At 32.2% G+C, this 19,884-nt stretch overlaps 1 protein-coding gene across 1 annotated transcript; it reads right to left on the bottom strand.

Moving 5' to 3' along the window:
- Positions 1 to 60: 60 nt before the first annotated feature.
- Positions 61 to 3,634, bottom strand: LOC145631312 (cytokinin hydroxylase-like). The gene is made up of 4 exons (XM_081683391.1): positions 3,355 to 3,634; positions 2,468 to 2,700; positions 1,730 to 2,347; positions 61 to 901 (listed from the first exon to the last, which is right to left on the bottom strand). The coding sequence occupies exons 1-4, from the start codon at positions 3,632 to 3,634 to the stop codon at positions 473 to 475; spliced, it is 1,560 nt and encodes a 519-aa protein (XP_081539517.1). The 3' UTR covers positions 61 to 472.
- Between the last annotated feature and the right edge of the window lie 16,250 nt (positions 3,635 to 19,884).

Genomic DNA, 19,884 nt, shown 5'->3' with positions numbered 1-19,884 from the left:
ATTCAAGAGTATGAAATTGGTTAGCACGCTAACAGAGACAACAATTTGCTTCCTGTTTGGTTAAATATTAAGGTATGAATCCGTAACCTTTACGGGACTTGTGAACTCCCATGTCATACTCATTGACGATATATATGATGTTATCGATAGGATGTTATCGATCATCGCTACATCAGAAAATAAGACAACTATTCCTGAGAATTACTCCGTAGTAAGTTTGTTGCATGCAATATGTTTGGGCTAGTGTGAAATTTTTTGGGCAAATCTAAGCTCTAAATGACCATATATAAATTGAGCACTTCATTGGCAATGTATTGATCGAGTGTACAAGCACCTGAGACTACTCAATTCTCTAAACTTAACTAGATTTCCCAGACTTACTAATTATATTCCTAGTATAATTTTTAGCATTATATATATGTTGTACAACACTTTCTTATGTGAGCTATTTCTATTGAAGTTGAATACATAATTATAGAGGTTTTACAATAAGAGGCACCCCAGAACTAGGTCTAAACGAGAAAAAATAAGTAGGGCTATGATGGTATGATGGTGCAACTGTAAACGAAAATCGACGAAGAATCAAGGACATAACGATCTTGTACTCCATAAGTGCATAGTTCTTGCCAATGCACATCCTTCCTCCAAATCCAAAGGGCATGTAACCCATCTTGTGCTTGCATCCGCCATACAACGAGTCTCCATCAAATCTCTCCGGTTTAAACTCATTAACATCGTCTCCCCAAAGAGCTCGGTCGTGGTGCATTCCAACGACATCAATCCATATGTTGGTGCCATTAGGGATTACTACATTGCCTACTTGAATATCACTTCTTGCTTGTCTTTGTGCATTTGGTGACGAGGGGTATAATCGTAATACTTCATTAAACACCCATCCCATCTGAAATATACCACAAATTTAATTAGAATTGACATATACAAGTAATATCTAAAGAAGAAAAAAAAAAAAAAAAGTAACAATTATCTCAACTATTTTACTGTTGGACATCCGGACGGTTATGACATTGCGGCTCTAAATGACAAAACAATTATGATGATAAAAAAATTCACTTTAGGTGGTGGTCAAATCTTTGATTCTTTTGACCATTATGGTTTCTCATTGACAAATTTTCCCCCTCCTCTTATCTCATCCTTTTTTTTTCCCCTTTTTTGGAAACATATTTTGTTTTCAATTTATAACAGTAATATATCCTTTTTAAAAAATAAAAAATGGTTGTATGACTTACATCCCCATATGAAACAAGCAAAAATATAACAAGTGTGCTCGGGTTCAACTCATTCAAAATAGAGATTTTGTCTTACAAATATATCGTAGATCTTTTTATACTTTAAATAATTTCAATATTTTAGTACTTTTTTATTGGAACAATAGAAGTAAATGAGATTATAATCCTATGCTCTAATGCCATTTGGTAGTAAATTTTAACTTTGTCATTTGGTTGGTTAAGGACCAACACCAAGTAGCACAAAATTATAATCACATGTACGTATGTGCTCTATATTAGGAACTCTAAGAACAAGACTTTTCAATTGGAGGATTAAAACAAGAAAAATGAGAAAACAATTGAGAAAATAAGGTATGGTGCATGTTTTGTTGTTTAAACATAAAGTATATAAGAACATGTATAAATATGAATGCATTGATAATGTTAGATAGTATTTAGCATACGAAAAACATAATCATGTGTTATAGTGTCAAATCTCTTACCTTCTTGAGTCCAGCAAGCATGGTGAAGTCAATGTTATCACTCTCTCCAATCACTTCTTTAATTTCCTTCCTTAATTCATCTTGCCATTTTGGATACATTGCTAATAGCATCAATGTCCATGTCATTGCTAATGCAACTGTCTCATGCCCTCCAAAGAAGAACGTTTTACACTCGTCGATTAATTCTCTAGTTGTCAATTTCCTCACAAATTGCCCATCAACTTGATCCTCTCCCTCGAGTAATAACCCTAGTAGATCATGTTGAGGTTCTACACCAATAACCTTTTTTCTTGCATTTATAATGGATAAAAGAATGTCATCGATCTCTTGCCCTAGCCTCCTAGCCTCTAAGGTTTGTCCCATGGTCAACAACTGGCCATAAGGGACTCCAACATAACGCGTATGTTTAAACAAACTAATCTGCATCGCTCTTAATTTTTCAAGCAACACATTTCCCAATCCACTACTAATTCCAAAATTAGTTTTGGCAATTATCTCTCCGGCCAATATTGTGACTTCTTTCTCCATGTCAAGCTCAACTTTACTCGAGTCAGCAAGGAGAGTAGTCCATTGACTTATCATCTTGGTTGTCGATTCCACCATTGAATTTGCCATTCCCTACATTTATAAAGACACAAAATTTATTAATCACTCCATATAAAACATACGCGATCCTATAATAACTTTACTTTATATTTTTTTCAAAAATTACCCAAAAGGCGATAAAACTTTACATACCTTCAAGTTGGTGGAAGAAAAAGCCGGAGTAATAATATGTCTATGACGAACCCAAGTGTTACCATCAATCATATTAAGACCATATTCCCCAAACATAGGAATTCTATCACTTTTGAAAACAGTAGGTTTTCCCCAATTCTTGGCTAATACTTTTCCTGACATTTGCTTCAAAAACTCAGGGTCTGCTACGTATAAAAATGGTTCAACTCCCATCCAATAAACATACACTTTACCTGCAAATCAACCATATATATATATTAATCTTTAATTAGTATATAAATCATTATAATTAGCACTTTATCACTTGCATGTTTGATGCTCTTTTATGCCAATCATCATCAATATTATATTATTTATACATAAATGATTAGTTTAATCTTGATTAGGACATCTACATGCAAAATTATTCGGATTGGAGTAATTTTTATAATATATACTTCGTATACGATAAAGGTACTCTTTGGATTTTGCATGGTGTCGAACTTATAAATATCTTTTTTTATATCGTAAAATCAAAAACTTAAAATGATACTCCCAAAAAAAATGGTAGACAAAATTAATACAAGAGATTTATATATTATTTTTTTCTAATACCCTTTTATACACAAAACAACATTTGAAATTAAGAATAGCTTTACCATTGTTATACTTGTATTTACTTTTTTTTTTTTTTTTTTTTTTTTTTTTAGGGCTATTCATTTAGAACTGATTTAGAATGACCGAATATAATTTTTTTTCTCAAATAATCTATTCACTTTTAATGAGAGATTTTTGGTCAAACTGTTGCAACTAAAAGTGAACGAGGAAACTGTTATGCATGATTGACCCATTTGCTATAATAATACCCATGACACCAGTAGTGAACCCAAAGAAAATGATATGCTTACCGTATAATTTTTGCCATTGAGAGAAATATGGAAGAGAAGATGAATGGATGTCATGGGATATAGTATCCGATGACGAAGATAAAGATGAAGATAAAGATTTAGCTTTGATGATCATCTCCTTCATATCACCTAAGTTGCCCAGAGGAAACTTAGGTGTTGGTCCTCCCAACCCATTCTTTCGCAGCTTTCGCAGCGAAAGAATGGGTGAAAGAAAACAAGCATTAATCAATTTCCACAACAAGAAGAAGATTAAAAATCCGCATAAAAGATTAAGACTCATTTTCGTTTTTTTTTTTTTTTTTTTCTTTTCTTTTTCTTTCTCTGGTTTTTAAGTTTCTCTCTCTAGAGTTGTGAAAATATATATGGTGAGTATGACGAAGTAGGGGAAAGAGGTATTTATAGAAGTGTAGAAAAGAAAAGGACAAAAAGAAATAATAAAATAAAGAAAAATAATTAAATAAAGGAAAAAGAAAAGTTAAAGATGATTATAGCACTATTTTAATTAGTTTGACCTTATGAAATGTCATAGTTGAAACTCGTCCTTTGACTTGAAATAAAGTTGAATAGAATTATTATTCATTTTTTAGAATATAATAATAAAGGTAATGAGAACCGCGGTTGCTAATAGCAATAATTTCATGGTATGAAGAATTAAATAGTAAGATTAATAAAAATGATAATAATAATATTTTCGTAGTTGTAATGAGAATGAGGGCTTTCATTTTACCATTTCATGTTCAAATCGTGTTGGCCTTGACGTTCTTCGTTCCATAGTTTGTATGTTCTAATTATGCATGGGATTATGGTAAACTCCACAAAATAATGTTTTTTTTTTTTTATTTACTATGTTTCTCCTATTTATAATAATTTTTTAATTTATAGATTAATACTATTCAAACATTTTACATTAATTATTATTTAAGGATTATATAAAAGATAATTATAATTCATAGATGGTTAGAGGTCATCCTTAACCAAGTTCCTAAACATCCACCTAGCCAGTTCAAAGACAATTAAGAGTGTTAGACTACCGTCGCTTATTACCAATTGTTTCACTTGTTGGTAAATAGCGACGATTGTTAAAGATGTTGATAATACCAATTGTTTCACTTGTTGGTAAATAGCGACGATTGTTAAAGATGTTGATTAGCAACACGCGACTTTAAATTAATATTGACTTTATGTGATCGTTTGTTTAAATTTTAACCGACGACTTTTTTTCCAATGAATCTCAAATAATTACATAACAACTATCCTTTAGCGATGGCTAGGTATTCGTAATTTATTTGGTAATCACAAACCATATCAATTTTTTACCAATTACTTAAAGTAGTTAATAAAAACGCGCTTTTATGTTGTGTAGTCGGTTGTAGCCTTTTTAGATTTGTTTAGTGTGTATTTTTAAAATATTAACTTTTATAATTTTTCAAGATTAGACTTATTAATACTCAATCTTATGTATTATTACTCAATGTTATACTTCGTATATGCATTACTCTTAACAAATATGAAGTACGGAGTAGTATAATTTTCGTAGATGAAACTATATTTATCAATTATCATATTACTACCAACAGATAGCTTTAAACAAGTTGAGGTCGATAATAGAAACTTATACGCTCCTTGTTTTCAAGAGCTGTTAAATTGACTGACATGTATGTTTTTTTTTTTTTTTTTTTTTTTTTTTTTTTTTTTTTTTTTTTTTTTTGAAATAAATTGACTGACATGTATGAAAATACATGTGAAATTTGATTTTCCGAGGAAATGGATGCATATTGACTTGTTTGGTTAGCAAGTTTACCACAAAAAAGAGGATTAATTCTCATTCGGCCATTCCTATTTCCTATATCCAATGAACTAATCTCCTTAGCATTTTCTACGAGAAACTTTCGTAAGTGTTGAAGATATACTTCACACAACACGTACTTGCTTGTTAGTTACGTATTATGTATGTTAACAATGTCGCTGCCACGAGCCCACGAGGATCTCTACACTTTCCAATCAATTACAATTTACAACCCCTACCAACCACACAATTTTGTTCAATTTTGTCACTTGCTGTAGCTTTTTCACCAACTTTGAGGTTTGTTCAGAGGTGATCAACATTAGACCGGCCTGAAAAAAAGGTCAAATTTGAACGAGCCTAAAAACGCATTTTTAGTTAAAAGGTCTGAATATGTTATGGAAAAAACCCGAAAAATCCGTTTTGACCCAACAAGTCCGCCACTTTTTTGCAGATTTGGACACGAGGTATCATGTTAAGGCCCAGCACGAGGTATCACGTTTGCCTTGGCATAATATTCGTACTAATAGTAAATTAGGATTCACTCCGTGGTTAATTTAACATGACCGAATTAAAGTTAAATTTTGTTATATTGATTGTTTTTTTGCTCAGCATTTATAATAAATTTCTACTCCCTCCGTTTTCAAATACTTGCTCCATTTCTCTTGGACACGCATGTCGATGCTAATCTTTGATAACTAATATCTTTAATTATCAATAAGTATAAATTCTAACAATTGAAAATTAATAATCTATTTATTAAGATGATTCCAACAAGTACTCACAAGACTATATTTTTTCTTATGTATAAATCACAAACATTAGTCAAAGTAGGACAAATAAATAGTGCAGAAAATAGAAATGGAACAAGTATTTAAAAACGGAGGGAGTGCAATATAGCTATTAAATTTAATTGGGAAAAGCATGTGTCCCATGATGATTAAATTAATACAAGATTGATTATTACCAACAATAGAAATACGTATTCAACTATCAGTTTTCAAACTTAATATGATTATAAAGTATCATACCACAGGAAAGTACGTATTAGATGCATTACTAATATCAAAATTATTTTATTACATATACAAAGCATAATATTTTCTCCATCTCTAATAGAATGATGGTCGATTGGAATTTTACACAATTTCTTAGGCTTCAGTTGGGACACTTGGGTAGTTGGGTGAATTAATATTGTGATTGTTAAGCCTTAGAATAATGAATTGAGTTGAATTAAAGTAAACAAAAAATAAGGTTATATTTAATTTAATTTAATTTATTCTTACTCATTTCATCTAAATGAATTTATATTTTCTAATCTAATTTGAAATAAGCTATAAGATCATGACATAAAGTAAAAAGTACTCTGTAATTAAATATAGTCTAGTGGCCTGTTTTGATTTACTGAACTGAATTGATTGGAGCTAAACTGAACTGAAGTGAATAGAGCTGAAGTGGTATGGTGAACTGAACTAGACTGTAAGCCGAAGAGAATAGACTCTAAAAAAGGAAGGAAAAAAAAAAAAACAAAAAACAAAAATAGGACTTATTAGTGGACAACGTCCCTACTCGGTGGATATTTGTTCCTTCTGCATGTCAATTAAGTGGGGTTTTACAACCCAATTCAATTTGGTTGAGTTGATACATGTAACTAAAAATCTACAATGAGAGGTTCAAGATTAGATAGTGTGGGTATCACCGTACCCAATCTGAATAGATGTGTAATAATTATGGTTAAACAATGTGAGCGCGAGTAAAGTTGTGGGGATTAGTGGATTACATAAATAAGAACAAAGTAGTGGGGAATGGGAGAGTTACGCTATCTAACCCGAGTAGATATATGTAACTATATATGATGATTAAATGCAAGTAATGAGCATATATTTTGTACAAGTATTTTAGTTAGAAAATGGTACTCCCTGCATTCCGACCATAATATAGAGTCTATTTCTATTTGTGGGGCCAGTTTCATAAACTTTGATAAAACAAATAATTAAGAAACATGATCATGTGAAATATCATGTCGTTAGATTTGTCTTAATTTTTTGTTTTCTATTATCAACTTTTTTTTATTACTATGTAATTAAAAGATATATTAATAATGATCGAAGATATGTTTGAAGATAATATAAAATTAAATAGTCATTATATTATTGTCAGCCGGAGAGAGAGTTATATATTTTTTTTTTTAAGATTGGTTGAAGAAGTATTAATTTGTAAACTTGAATATCAAAGCTGAAAAAAATTGTACGTGTCCTAATTCTATACATTGATCCCTCTATTTAGGGGTTGATTTATATTAATGCATGGCCTTTTGTAACAATTGACTCACAAATGAATACGCACTTTTCAACCTTATCACCCAACTTTGTTCATAGTGGATCTGATAACATGACGCACCCAAATACTTGTGATTAATGCATGTAACTAAGCATGCACTATGCCTCAGCTCATATAGCTTAGTGATATGAATCCAATGCTCTAGGCAGCAGAAGAATAAAATGTTCGAAATATTGTACCACAAATACTTCATATATTAAATTCGTACATTTTCTGCTCACAAGTCAAACTATTGTAATTAAAAGCGAGAAGAAAAGGTATATTTAAAAAAAAATAAAAAAAAATTACATGACATTCACAATAAAAAGTCGATAATAAAAAGTTATATGAAGGATAGAGTATTTTGGACGGTATGTGGATATTAGATAGTAAGGGTTTGTTCTCTTCAGATTATTATCAGTTCAGTTTAGTTCCAATAAGTTCAATTCAGTACTTAATTTTCTTCTCTCATAAAATATTCAGTTCAATTCAGCTCCAATAAGTTTAGTTCAATTCAGTTCAGTTAATCAAAACAAGCCCTAAGTCACTTACAATATATTAAAAAACCGATGGAGTATAAAATACGAGGCGAAATACTGGATACTTAGTTAGTAGTGAGTGGTTGTTTGATGTCCGCGTACGGATTGACTGGAGTACGTATTTTTAACATGAAACCATCAGAGACTTGGACGGTATGCATGGTCAAACTACATTTTTTTTTCTTTCTTTCTTTTTCTGGATATACGCGGTGAGATTGTTTGCTATTTTTGCGGCACTTGATCTTTTTTTTTTTTTTTTTTTTAAGTAAAGTCAATACCCCCATAATAATTAAAGTCCAAGTATACTGAAGGATGCATAATTAAATTAAGATTAGTGTACTGTTGCATACTGTTTTTAATTACAATTGTACAGTTGTACTACTAGTCAGATTTCATATGTTACTTCCTTCATTTTGTAATAATTAAATCAGTCTTAAATAAATCCTCATGATTTATATTTACAGCTCGTCTTGTGTGCGGCCGGCCACATCGTGTGACCACTTAAAGTAACCCCTATAACATTGATTAAGTAACCCATGTAATACCAATCAAGTAACCCCTGTAACACCGACCGAGTAACTCTATAACAATGATGAAGTAACCCCTATAACACTGATCAAGTAACCCCAATTACACTAGCAAAGTTACCCCTATAGTGACTGACCACACGGTGTAACCAGCCACATATAACACTTTGTGTTATATTTATATTCACTACCCGTCTACCTCTTAGCATTGTCCTCAATCTAAACAAGTGTTTGGTTAAAATTATACTCTGTAGCTTTTAAGGATATACAGGTACGTACTTCAAATGTATTTTAATTGACGTATTACAAGTAGTCAATATGGAGTACGACATTTTTTTTTTATATATAATCGATAGTATGTTTTGCTTGGTTCATTGATCCTGTTTTTTTTTTTTTTTTTTTTTTTTTTGGTCAAACACTCATGTGCGGCTATGATTAATTATATAACACAGTTAAAAAGATAAAAATAAATAAATTCAGCCCTTAGAAGATACAATTACATCTTAAATGAATCAAACAGCCCAATTAGGATTGAATTGAAGTAGTCTTGGAACCCATCCACGTTTACCAAATTACTACAATACCAAATATTTTAATATACTACATCTACTTCATATTATTTACAACGATTTAACACTAAATGTGAGTAAATAATGTCTAATCATGAAGTATGAAACGGAGTGTAACCAATAATGCAAAGAGAAGTAAGCAGGTAGCTATTACCTCAATTCCCGTACTACATTGCGGCTCCAAAAAGTAGACGTCTTTCCGTATTTGGAATTAAAACGGTCCATACTCCGTAGAAGTGTTCCATGTTCAATTGTTCATAACTTTTGCAAATAAAAATTACAAATTTAATAGAACGTCATCATTTTTTATTTCTTGTTTAGTTCGAAAGACCCATATAGGCAATACAAGGTACAAATGAGAGTGAGAAGATTTGAACTTCTTGTGACTTGTTGTACACAAATATTTAGGGCATGTTCACATTTACTGAATTGAGCTGAACTGAACTGAACTGATTGGAGCTGAACTGAACTAAATTGAGCTGAAATGAATATTTTATGAGAGAGGAAAATTAAGAGCTGAACTGAACTGAACTGATTGGAGCTGAACTGAACTGAACTAAACTGGACTGAAATTAAGTAAATGTGAACAGACCCTTAGTCTTACGAGTTACGACTAAAACCACTAAGTTATTATATTTATCTCATTGATAAATATAATTATTTTAGCCAATTGACCAGATTGGTAAAAAATTAAAGACCCTTAGCGACAAGCCGAAAAATTGGTAAAAAAATTTTTTTTTTTTTAAACTAACCTTATGCGTCAATTTGGTAAAAAAAAATAATCTCATGCAACAATTAAGCTTAAAAATACAAAAAAATAATAATAATAAATTAAAAAATTAAAAAAAAAACAAAAAAATTTAATTAGGACTTTTCAATATTTTACCGGAAAAAAAAATATAATAAAATAAAATTTTGTCTAAATGACATCTGAGTTTTATTTTTTTTAACAAAATTGTCTCATAACATTAATTTTTTTTACCAAATTATCGCCAAAGTTATTTTTTTTTTACCAAATAGTCGTGAAGGGTCCCTTTTTTTTTTGGTCAATTGGCCTAATTATTTTATAAAGGACTGAAATCACTACTCGGCTATTCCATGCATAGTACATACCATTATACCATATTACGTACCAAGGTATCTTGTTTGTGGCCTCGTGTGTCATGTGATGTATATGTTGCTTGTTATAATTATCCTAATTGGTGGAATTGAGATTTCCTGGGAGTGGCCGGACAATGAGTGCTATTGCCCGGTGGAATAGTAGTGGATCATATATATTCTACGTTGTCCTTGCTTACATAAAAGTGCCACATTCTTAAGCTAGGTTGCACGAAACTCGGAAAGTGTTGTTTGATCAAAATTACATCAACAAGTAACTTAATGGTTCTATAATTAAGAATAAATGGAACACTTAAATGATATTACGAACTAATAACTAGATGACTAAAATTCGCAATAAAATTAAAACTGAAAAAAGGAGTGTTTTGGGAAATGGGATGGTAAGCTATTTGATTAACATGCGACAATGAGGGTTTTGTATTTGAATTCTATATTAAATTTTGTGTCAACGACTAAAATCACGAGGTATCAATGGAATGTATGTAAATTTTTTTAATTAAGAGTGAAAATGAAACACAAAGTATGTATTCTACATATCTATGATAGCCTCTCAAGCTAAGGGTCAACAACGTGTTAGATACTTTTGAGAGTGGGGGGAAAAGTAAGAGGATTTCCACCCTTAAGGTTAGAAGATGGTAATTGAACCCCCAACATTAAGGTAAGAAGAATTTTTTTATATTGTAAACCAACACTTGGTATATATGATTATTAATTCATCTATATTTTATATACTAAAGTAATCACGAGATATAGTTATTCTTAAAGTATACGTGTCGTATTGACAACAAAAAAATTTCCACCAATTTTTTTTTTAATTTTTGTAACAGTAATTTATAAAAATATTTTAAATAATAAATCTAACAAGAGAGTTTTAAGTGTAGACATTAAATAAATCCAAATATATTATAAGTTAGTTCATTTAAACTAACTTCATTTTAATTGAATTTATTATTTTCAAATCTTATTATTATAAATCCGTGCATTGCTCGGGCAAAAACTAGTTATGTAATAATACTATTACGACGAAACATTTTAAAAATAAATAAATAAATAAAAGGAAAAATACACTTTAATAATCCCAACTATTGGCGATTTACCTAGAATAATCCCAACTAAGGTTTATTTTCTAACAGTCCCAACTTTGCCTCTTATTTTCTTTCAGCGGTCCCATTGACCGGCAACCTGTTGAAAAGGTAAATTTTTTTTATTTTTTTTATAAATACCACGTGTCAACACGTGATTAGTTTAGAATTTAAAAAATTTAGAAAATTCATTAAGAATCTAAAAATAAAAAAAATAAAAAAACAAAATTTTATAAAAATCAAAAAATTAAAAAAATTAAGAAAAATTCAAAAATTAAAAAAAAAATCAGAAAATTCATTAAAAAAAAATCAGAAAATTGAAAAAAAAATCAAAAAATATTTAAAAAAAAACCAGAAAATTAAAAAAAAATCAGAAAAGTAGAAAAAAATATAAAAAAAAATTAAAAAGTAAAGAAAAAAAATAAATTTGAAAACCCACCCAGCCACCCTCCCACCACCCCGTAACCCTAGCAAGCCACCCTCCTTCTCTTTCCCTGCTGGCGGCCAACCCCCATAACCCCCTACAATGGCCGGCCAACACCCACTCATCCAGGAAACCACTCGGCTGGCCCAAAACCACCCCCGTAACTACCCCCTCGCTATTCCCCGACCAACAAAACCACCCCCTTCCTCTTCCCCGACCCCTAAAACAGCCCCTCCTCTTTTCCTCTACCGCCGAAATGGGCGGTTTTGATGGTGGGGGAAAGGAGGGGGGTTGTTTTGAGGGTCGGGGAAGAGGAGGTGGTGGTTATAGGGGTGGTTTCGGGGGTGATTTTGGGTCGGTCGGATGGTTTCCGAGCTGGATGGATGTCGGCCGGCCATTTTAGGAGTTTATGGGAGTTGACCGCGGTGTGGAACGGGGAAGGGGTGGCTGGCTAGGGTTACGGGGTGGTGGGAGGGGTGGCTGGGTGGGTTTTGGGTGTTTTTTTTTTTTTTTTTTTTTTTTTTTTGTTTCTTTAAATTTTTTTTATAAATTTTTTTAATCTTCATTAATTTTTTGAAATTTTTCTAATTGTCTGAATTTTTTTTTTTTTTGTAATTTTCATATTTTTTTATTTTTTTTTTGAATTTCTATTTTCTTTTTTTTTTGAATTTTCTATTTTTAAAAATATTTTTTTTTATTTTTTTTTTCAATTTTCCGATTTTTTTTTATTTTCTAATTTTCTAATTTTTTTTTATTTTTTTTATTTTGGACCAATCTTTTGCTGACATGTGGCATGTGACCTGTTGTAACAGGTTGTTGACCCGTAGTTGACCGGTTGGGACCGTTGGAAGAAAATAAGAGGCAAAGTTGGGACTGTTAGAAAATAATCCTTAGTTGGGATTATTTTAAGTAATCGTCAATAGTTGGGATTATTAAAGTGTATTTTTCCTAAATAAAAAGCCAACAAAATTGAAGATAATTTTTGTGAGTCTATGATAGCTACTAGCTAACTAGTGCTATTTACACTTTTAGTAATAAAAAGTTAATACTCATAACATTCATTGTACTAGTAATATTTTGGTTGTTTTAGCACGGTAGAAAATGTTGCCGAAAATACATATTTTGGAACTTTGGATTTGTGGATGATATGAATATATGATATGAGGCCGAAGATGAATGCATGTGTCACCACAAAAAGTGTTACAAACTCAAACTCGTAATTTTTTTTTTTTTTCCCTAAAATATAAGAATATAATAAAATAAAACTCATAATAAAGTTAACACATCCATCTCAATATTAAAGGAATGATTTTGTGCCACCGTCTTCACCTCCAAATACAATACCTTTAAAAGTTAGTGTTTTAGTTCGAGTAGGAGATTAGTACGTTAGCTTTGGCTAACCCCCCTTCGGCACCTCCCATTCCAAGGGTCACCATCTTCTCATATTGTCCATCTCTCTTCCAATCATAATATTTGACGTACACATACTATTTTGACTCGTTATATTCGATATAAGTTGATCCACACAAGTCAAATTATAATGAATAATACACAATAAGTAAGCCAATTTTACTATACAAATCTACACAATATATAGAATTTGATATATATTGGTTTATGACACTAGTCAAATTAAAGAATAATAATACACAAGCTAGTAATGAGTTTTTATTTCTTTTTTCCTAAAAAAAAAAAAGTAAGCTTTATTTCAAAATTTGACATATAAACCTATACAAGTTAAATAATATGAAGAAATACTATTCTCCCCATCTTTAATTCTCTATTATTTCATGAAAAATAAATAATTTTTTTTTAATATATAAGCTCAAACAATATAAATTGATCCCCCTTTCAAAATAATTGACATACTTAGGATTTTTTTAACAACTATTCATGTATTAACTTTACTATGATCTTTTACTAATGTATTTTATATTTATATATTATGTCATGTGTCATTAAATAGATATTGATCTAAACTTTCAAAATATCATTTTTTTTTCTATAATTTTTTTTAAAAAAAATGTTTAATTATTTTTATTTATAGTCAAACTAGTGCATTGGAAAACTTGCCAACTAGATTTGTTTACGTCAATTGTAATGAAACAAAGGGAGTAATAGACATTATTTTAGAAAAGGAATTAAGAGTAGAGGTCGATGTAGCTGCCAATTAAGTGAAAAACTATGTACGCTGATTCTTTGTCAGTCAACCTTGTGGACGGTGGCGGACCTACCCTTGGTTCTGGTAGGTCACGTGACCTAGCAGAAAAAAAAAATTAAAAAACAAAAAAAACACGGAATGAGTGTCTGAAAGGGGAAAAAAACAAAACAACAGACTTACAGACCCAAACACTCTCATTCTCTCTCTTCGCGAATTCGCTCTTCGACAATTTCAGTCATTCACTCATCGGAGTACCGGACTACCACTCCCCTCCCGCCACACTGCCTCAACGGCCGCCGCACGTCCTCCGCACCGCCGCACGTCTGCAGAGACGCCTCCACCGCTTCACATCTCCACTCGTATTCAGCTCTTCGACTCTTCTAGAGTTCTAGGTAAGATTTTAAGCTTTTAAATTCGTAAATTATACACAAATTGTTGAATTGTTGTGTTGAGTTTGTGTTTAATTGAGTTGATTATGTTCTATTGTTCTTTGCAATTGTTGATTTGCTCTTAAATTTATCAAATTAGGGAGTTAGGGTTTCTGAGTTTTTAGGAAATGATATTATTGTAATTTGAATTGCTGATTTTTTATTTTTTTTTTGTTTCCTGTAAATTGATATTGTAAATTGACAATGGGCTAGTAAAATTGATTAATTGATGATTTCAGGATTTCTATTTTTTTTTTTTTTTTTTTTTTTTTTTTGGAATTGATTAGTTTGGATAATTGCATCTGTGGACTGTTGTTTGAAGCATTTGTGGTTTGCTTAATCTAATTGTTAATGTAACTTAATTTTCAGAATGAAAAGGAAAAAAATGTGTGATATAACAAGTTTCTTTGGTTCTAACTCTACCCGTTGCAACGACAAGTGTAGAAAAGGTATTTTCAGGAATGACGCAAGTGAAAGATAAATTGCGTAATAGTATGGGAGATCAAATATTGAATGCTTGCTTGGTTACTTATATAGAGCGAGATATGTTTTTTAATGTTGACATAAATGATATTATAGATCGATATCAAAACATGAAAACTCGTAGAGAGCAATTGTAATTTCCTTTATTTGGTTGTAATATGGATATTTATTACTTTTGGAATGTAATTTTTTTTTAATTATTAGCTTTTTTAAAATATTCTTGCATTAATTATTGATTAGTAGTCGGTGATGACCTAGCACCCGAAAAATCCTGGATCCGCCACTGCTTGTGGATGTTACACCATGAGATTATTTGCCATGTTCCATCTACAAGTTGGTACTTCATGATCCCTTGATTTCTATCATTCTAAAAATTTCAACGAGGAAAATTATTAAGTATATAAAGTTACTACAACATATATGGTGTATATACCATAAATTTGAAAGTCATGATAACAATTAAAGCTGTCAAAAGTTAACCCGACCCGAAATACCGACTTAAACCCGATTATTAACCGACCTACCTGAACCCGAAAAAATGATGACCCAAACCCGACCTGAAACCAACTCTAGACCCTAGTTGACCCGAGTATGTGAGACCCTAACCTGAACATGAATAGACCTAGAGATGACCGAGTATGTGTAACCCGTAAATTATTGACCTGAACCGAACCCGACTTGAACCGAAATTGACCCAAACCCGTTTTAACCCGTCAAAACCTGAATTTAACCCGACTTGTTACTAACCTGAACTAATATGTTCAAGTTAATAATTTGCAGGTTACAATCAGGTCGGGTCATTTCCAAGTGAGGTCATATTCGGGTTCAACTAACTATAAATAGATAATTATCATTTTTATCAAGCTAATTATTTCCTTTGACTACAATATATATGGCAATATACTAGGGAACTATAGTCTATAATATAGGAAGATAATTATCTCCTTTGACCATACAACAAATATATATACTATATTTAACTCTTAAATTTGAGGATAATGCTCCTTTCTTTTGCTGGCCTGGACCGACTTAGTCTCCCTAGACAAATGCTTTGATCAACAATAATAAGGTGATCTAAATTGCATTTAAGGTGATTTGAAATCGGGCCAGGAACAATTTGGGTTGAATTTAGGTAGGGTCAATAACAAGTCGTATTGATTTCGAGTCGGGTTAGTAACAAATTGGGTTGAATTTTTGGGTCTGGTTAGTAATAGGTCTGGTAAAATTCAAGTCGGGTCAATAACAATTCGGGTTGAATTTAGGTCAGGTCAATAACAATTCGGTTTGATTTCGGGTCGGGTTTGAAACAGGTTGGGTTAAATTCGGGTCGGGTTAGGAACAGGTCGGGTTAAAAACCCTATTTGAATCTGAGAATGACAAATTATTAACTTGAACATAACCCTAATTGAATCTGAGAATGACCTGACTTGAAAATGACCCAACTTGATTATAACCCGCAAATTATTGACTTGAACCAAACCCGACTTGAATCCGAGAAAGACCTGACTTGAAAATGACTCGACCTGATTATAACCCGCAAATTATTGACTTGAACCGAACCCGACTCAAACCCGAGAATAGCCCAACCTGATTATAACCCGCAAATTATTGACTTGAATCGAACCCGACTCAAACTCGAGAATTAGCCTAACCTGTTTAATCCCGTGAAAACTCGAATTAAACCCGACCTATTGTTCACCTGACCCGAATGTAACCCGACCTGTTATTAACCCAACCCAAACCCGATAAGAAGTATGACCCGATGTGATCGACTAAAGCATGACCCAACCCAAACTCGTTCCCACAGGTTATGGAATTAATTTGAATAAACCCAACCCAAGTTGACCCGATCCACTCTTACCGACCCAAACCCGACTCGTTTACCCGAATTGATAGCTCTACCCGAAACCTCCAAAATTTCTCAAAAAACGTGGATATTAGTCTTCAACTTTGGAATTTTTTGACTTTTTTTCACCCGGAAATAAAAATTGCCGAAATGTTTACTGTGGTCCCTAATACCCTCCGAATGTCCAATTAACTGGGTGGAACCATCAAATTTGCTTTTAGACGACTAATTTACCGGTTTAACACTTGCACCAATTTCAATAACTCAAGTCTATCACGAACATTTATGACAACATATAATGATCATATAAAGTTCCAAATGGCATTATATGACACCGAAAAGTATCCCCAAAAATCTCAATACCTTTCGGCACCGGGCCCCAAAACATTCAAAATTTCTCAAAAAGCGTGGACATTAGCCTTCAATTTTGGAATTTTTTGACTTTTTTTCGCCCGGATATAAAAATTGCCAAAATGTTTACCGTGGTCCCTAATATCCTCCGGGAGTCCAATTGGGTGGGTGGAACCTTCCAATTTGCTTCTAAACGGCTAATTTACCGGTTTACAACTTACACCGATTTCATTAACTAAAGCTTACCACGAATATTTATGACAACAAATAATGATCATATATGAATCCTAACGACGTTATATGACCCTGAGATATATTCCCTAGAATCTCAAGACTTTTCTTTACCGGGCCTAGAAACCTCCAAAATTTCTCAAAAAGCGTGGATATTAGCCTTTATTTTTGGAATTTTTAGACTTTTTTCGCCGGAAATAATAATCACTGAAATGTTTACCATGGTCCCTAATACCCTTCGGCAATCTAATTGGGTGGGTGCAAACATCCAATTTGCCTTTAAACGGCCTATTTACCGGTTTATAACATGCACCGATTTCAATAAATAAAGCTTACCACGAACATTTATGACAACATATAATGATCATATATGGTTCCAAACGTCATTATATGACCACGAGATGTATTCCCTAAAATCTCAAGGCTTTTCGACACTGTGCCTCGAAACCTCCAAAATTTCTCAAAAATCGTGGATATTAGCCTTCAATTTTGGAATTTTTTGACTTTTTTTGGCCCGGAAATAATAATTGCCGAAATTTTTACCATGGTCACTAATACCCTCCGGGAGTCCAATTAGGTGGGTAAAACTATCCAATTTGCCTTTAAAAGGCCAATATACTGGTTTACAACTTGCACATATTTCATTAAATCAAGCCTACCACGAACATTTATGCCAACATATAATGATCATAAAGGGCTCCAAACGGAATTATATGACCCCGAGATGTATCTTATAGAATTTCAAGACTTTTCTACACTGGGCCCGAATCCTCAAAATTTTCTCAAAAAGCATGGATATTAGCCTACAATTTTATAATTTTTGACTTTTTTTTCGCTCGAAAATAAAAATTGTCAAAATGTTTACTATGGTCCCTAATACCCTCCGAGAGTCCAGTTAGGTAGGTGAAACTTAACCAACTAAATTGCCTTTAAACAGCCAACTTAATTACCGGTTTACAACTTGCACAGATTTCATTAACTCAAGCCTACTACGAACATTTATGACAACAAATATTGATCATATATGGTTCCAAACGGCATTAAATGACCCCGATATGCATATGCTAAAATTTCAAGACTTTTCGACACCGGGTCCCGAAACCTTCAAAAATTCTCAAAAAACGTGAATATTAATTAGTCTTCTATTTTCAAATTTGTTGAATTCTTTTTTCCAGGAAATAAAAATTGCCGAAATGTTTACTATGGTCCCTAATATCCTGCGGGAGTCCAATTGGGTTGGTGTAACCATCCAATTTGCCTTTAAACGACTAATTTATAGGTTTACAACTTGCACGGATTTCATTAACTCAAGCATACTACGAACAGTTATGACAACATATAATGATCATATATGGTTTCAAACTGCATTATATGACCCCGAGATGTATCCCCTAAAATATCAAGACTTTTCTACACTGGTCCCCGAAACCTTCAATTTTGGAATATTTTTGAATTTTTTTCGTCCGGGTATAAAAATTGCCGAAATTTTTACCATGGTCCCCAATACATTTTGGGTGTCCAATTTGGTGGGTGCAACCATCCAATTTGTCTTTAAACAACCAACTTACCGGTTTACAACTTGCACAGATTTCAATAATTCAAACCTACAACAAACATTTATGACAATATATAATGACCATATATGGTTCCAAGCGTCATTATATGACCCCGAAATATATTCCCTAAAATCTCAAGGCTTTTCGACATCGTGCCCCGAAACCTCCAAAATTTCTCAAAAAGCGTGGATATAAGTCTTCAATTTTGGAATTTTTTGACTTTTTTTTGTCCGGAAATAAAAATTGTCGAAATTTTTACCATGACCCTAATACCCTCCAGGAGACCAATTGGGGAGTTGAACTATCCAATTTGCCTTTAAATGGCCAATATACTGGTTTACAACTTGCACCGATTTCATTAAATCAAGCCTACCACGAACATTTATGACATATAATAATCATAAATAATGGCTCCAAACGGCATTATATGACCCTGAAATGTATCCTCTAGAATTTAAAGACTTTTCGACACCGGGCCCCGAATCCTCCAAAATTTCTCAAAAATGTGGATATTAGCAATTTTATAATTTTTTACTTTTTTCTCCCAAAAATAAAATTTTCAGAAATGTTTAATATGATCTCTAATACCGTCCGGGAGTCCTATTGTGTGGGTGGAACCATCCAATTTGTCTTTGAACGACCAATTTACCGATTTACAACTTGCATCGATTTCATTAACTCAAGCCTACCACGAACATTTAGGACAACAAATAATGATCATATATGGTTCCAAACGACATTATATGACCCCGAGATGTATCCCCTAAAATTTCAAGACTTTTCGACACCGGGTATCAAAACCTTCAAAATTTCTCAAAAAACGTGGATATTAGTCTTCTATTTTCAAATTTTTTGACTTCTTTTCGCTAGAAAATAAAAATTTCCGAAATGTTTACTATGGTCCCTTATATCCTTCGAGAGTCCAATTGGGTTGGTGGAACCATCCAATTTGTCTTTAAACAACCAATTTATCGGTTTACAACTTGCACGGATTTCATTAATTCAAACATACTACGAACAGTTATGACCACATATATTGATCATATATGGTTCCAAACTGCGCTATATGACCCGGAGATGTATCCCCTAAAATATCAAGACTTTTCTACACT

Source organism: Chenopodium album, chromosome 5, assembly GCF_948465745.1.
Source record: "Chenopodium album chromosome 5, dcCheAlbu1.1, whole genome shotgun sequence".
Lineage (NCBI taxonomy): Eukaryota > Viridiplantae > Streptophyta > Magnoliopsida > Caryophyllales > Amaranthaceae > Chenopodium > Chenopodium album.
This window is presented reverse-complemented; position numbering and strand designations above follow the sequence as displayed.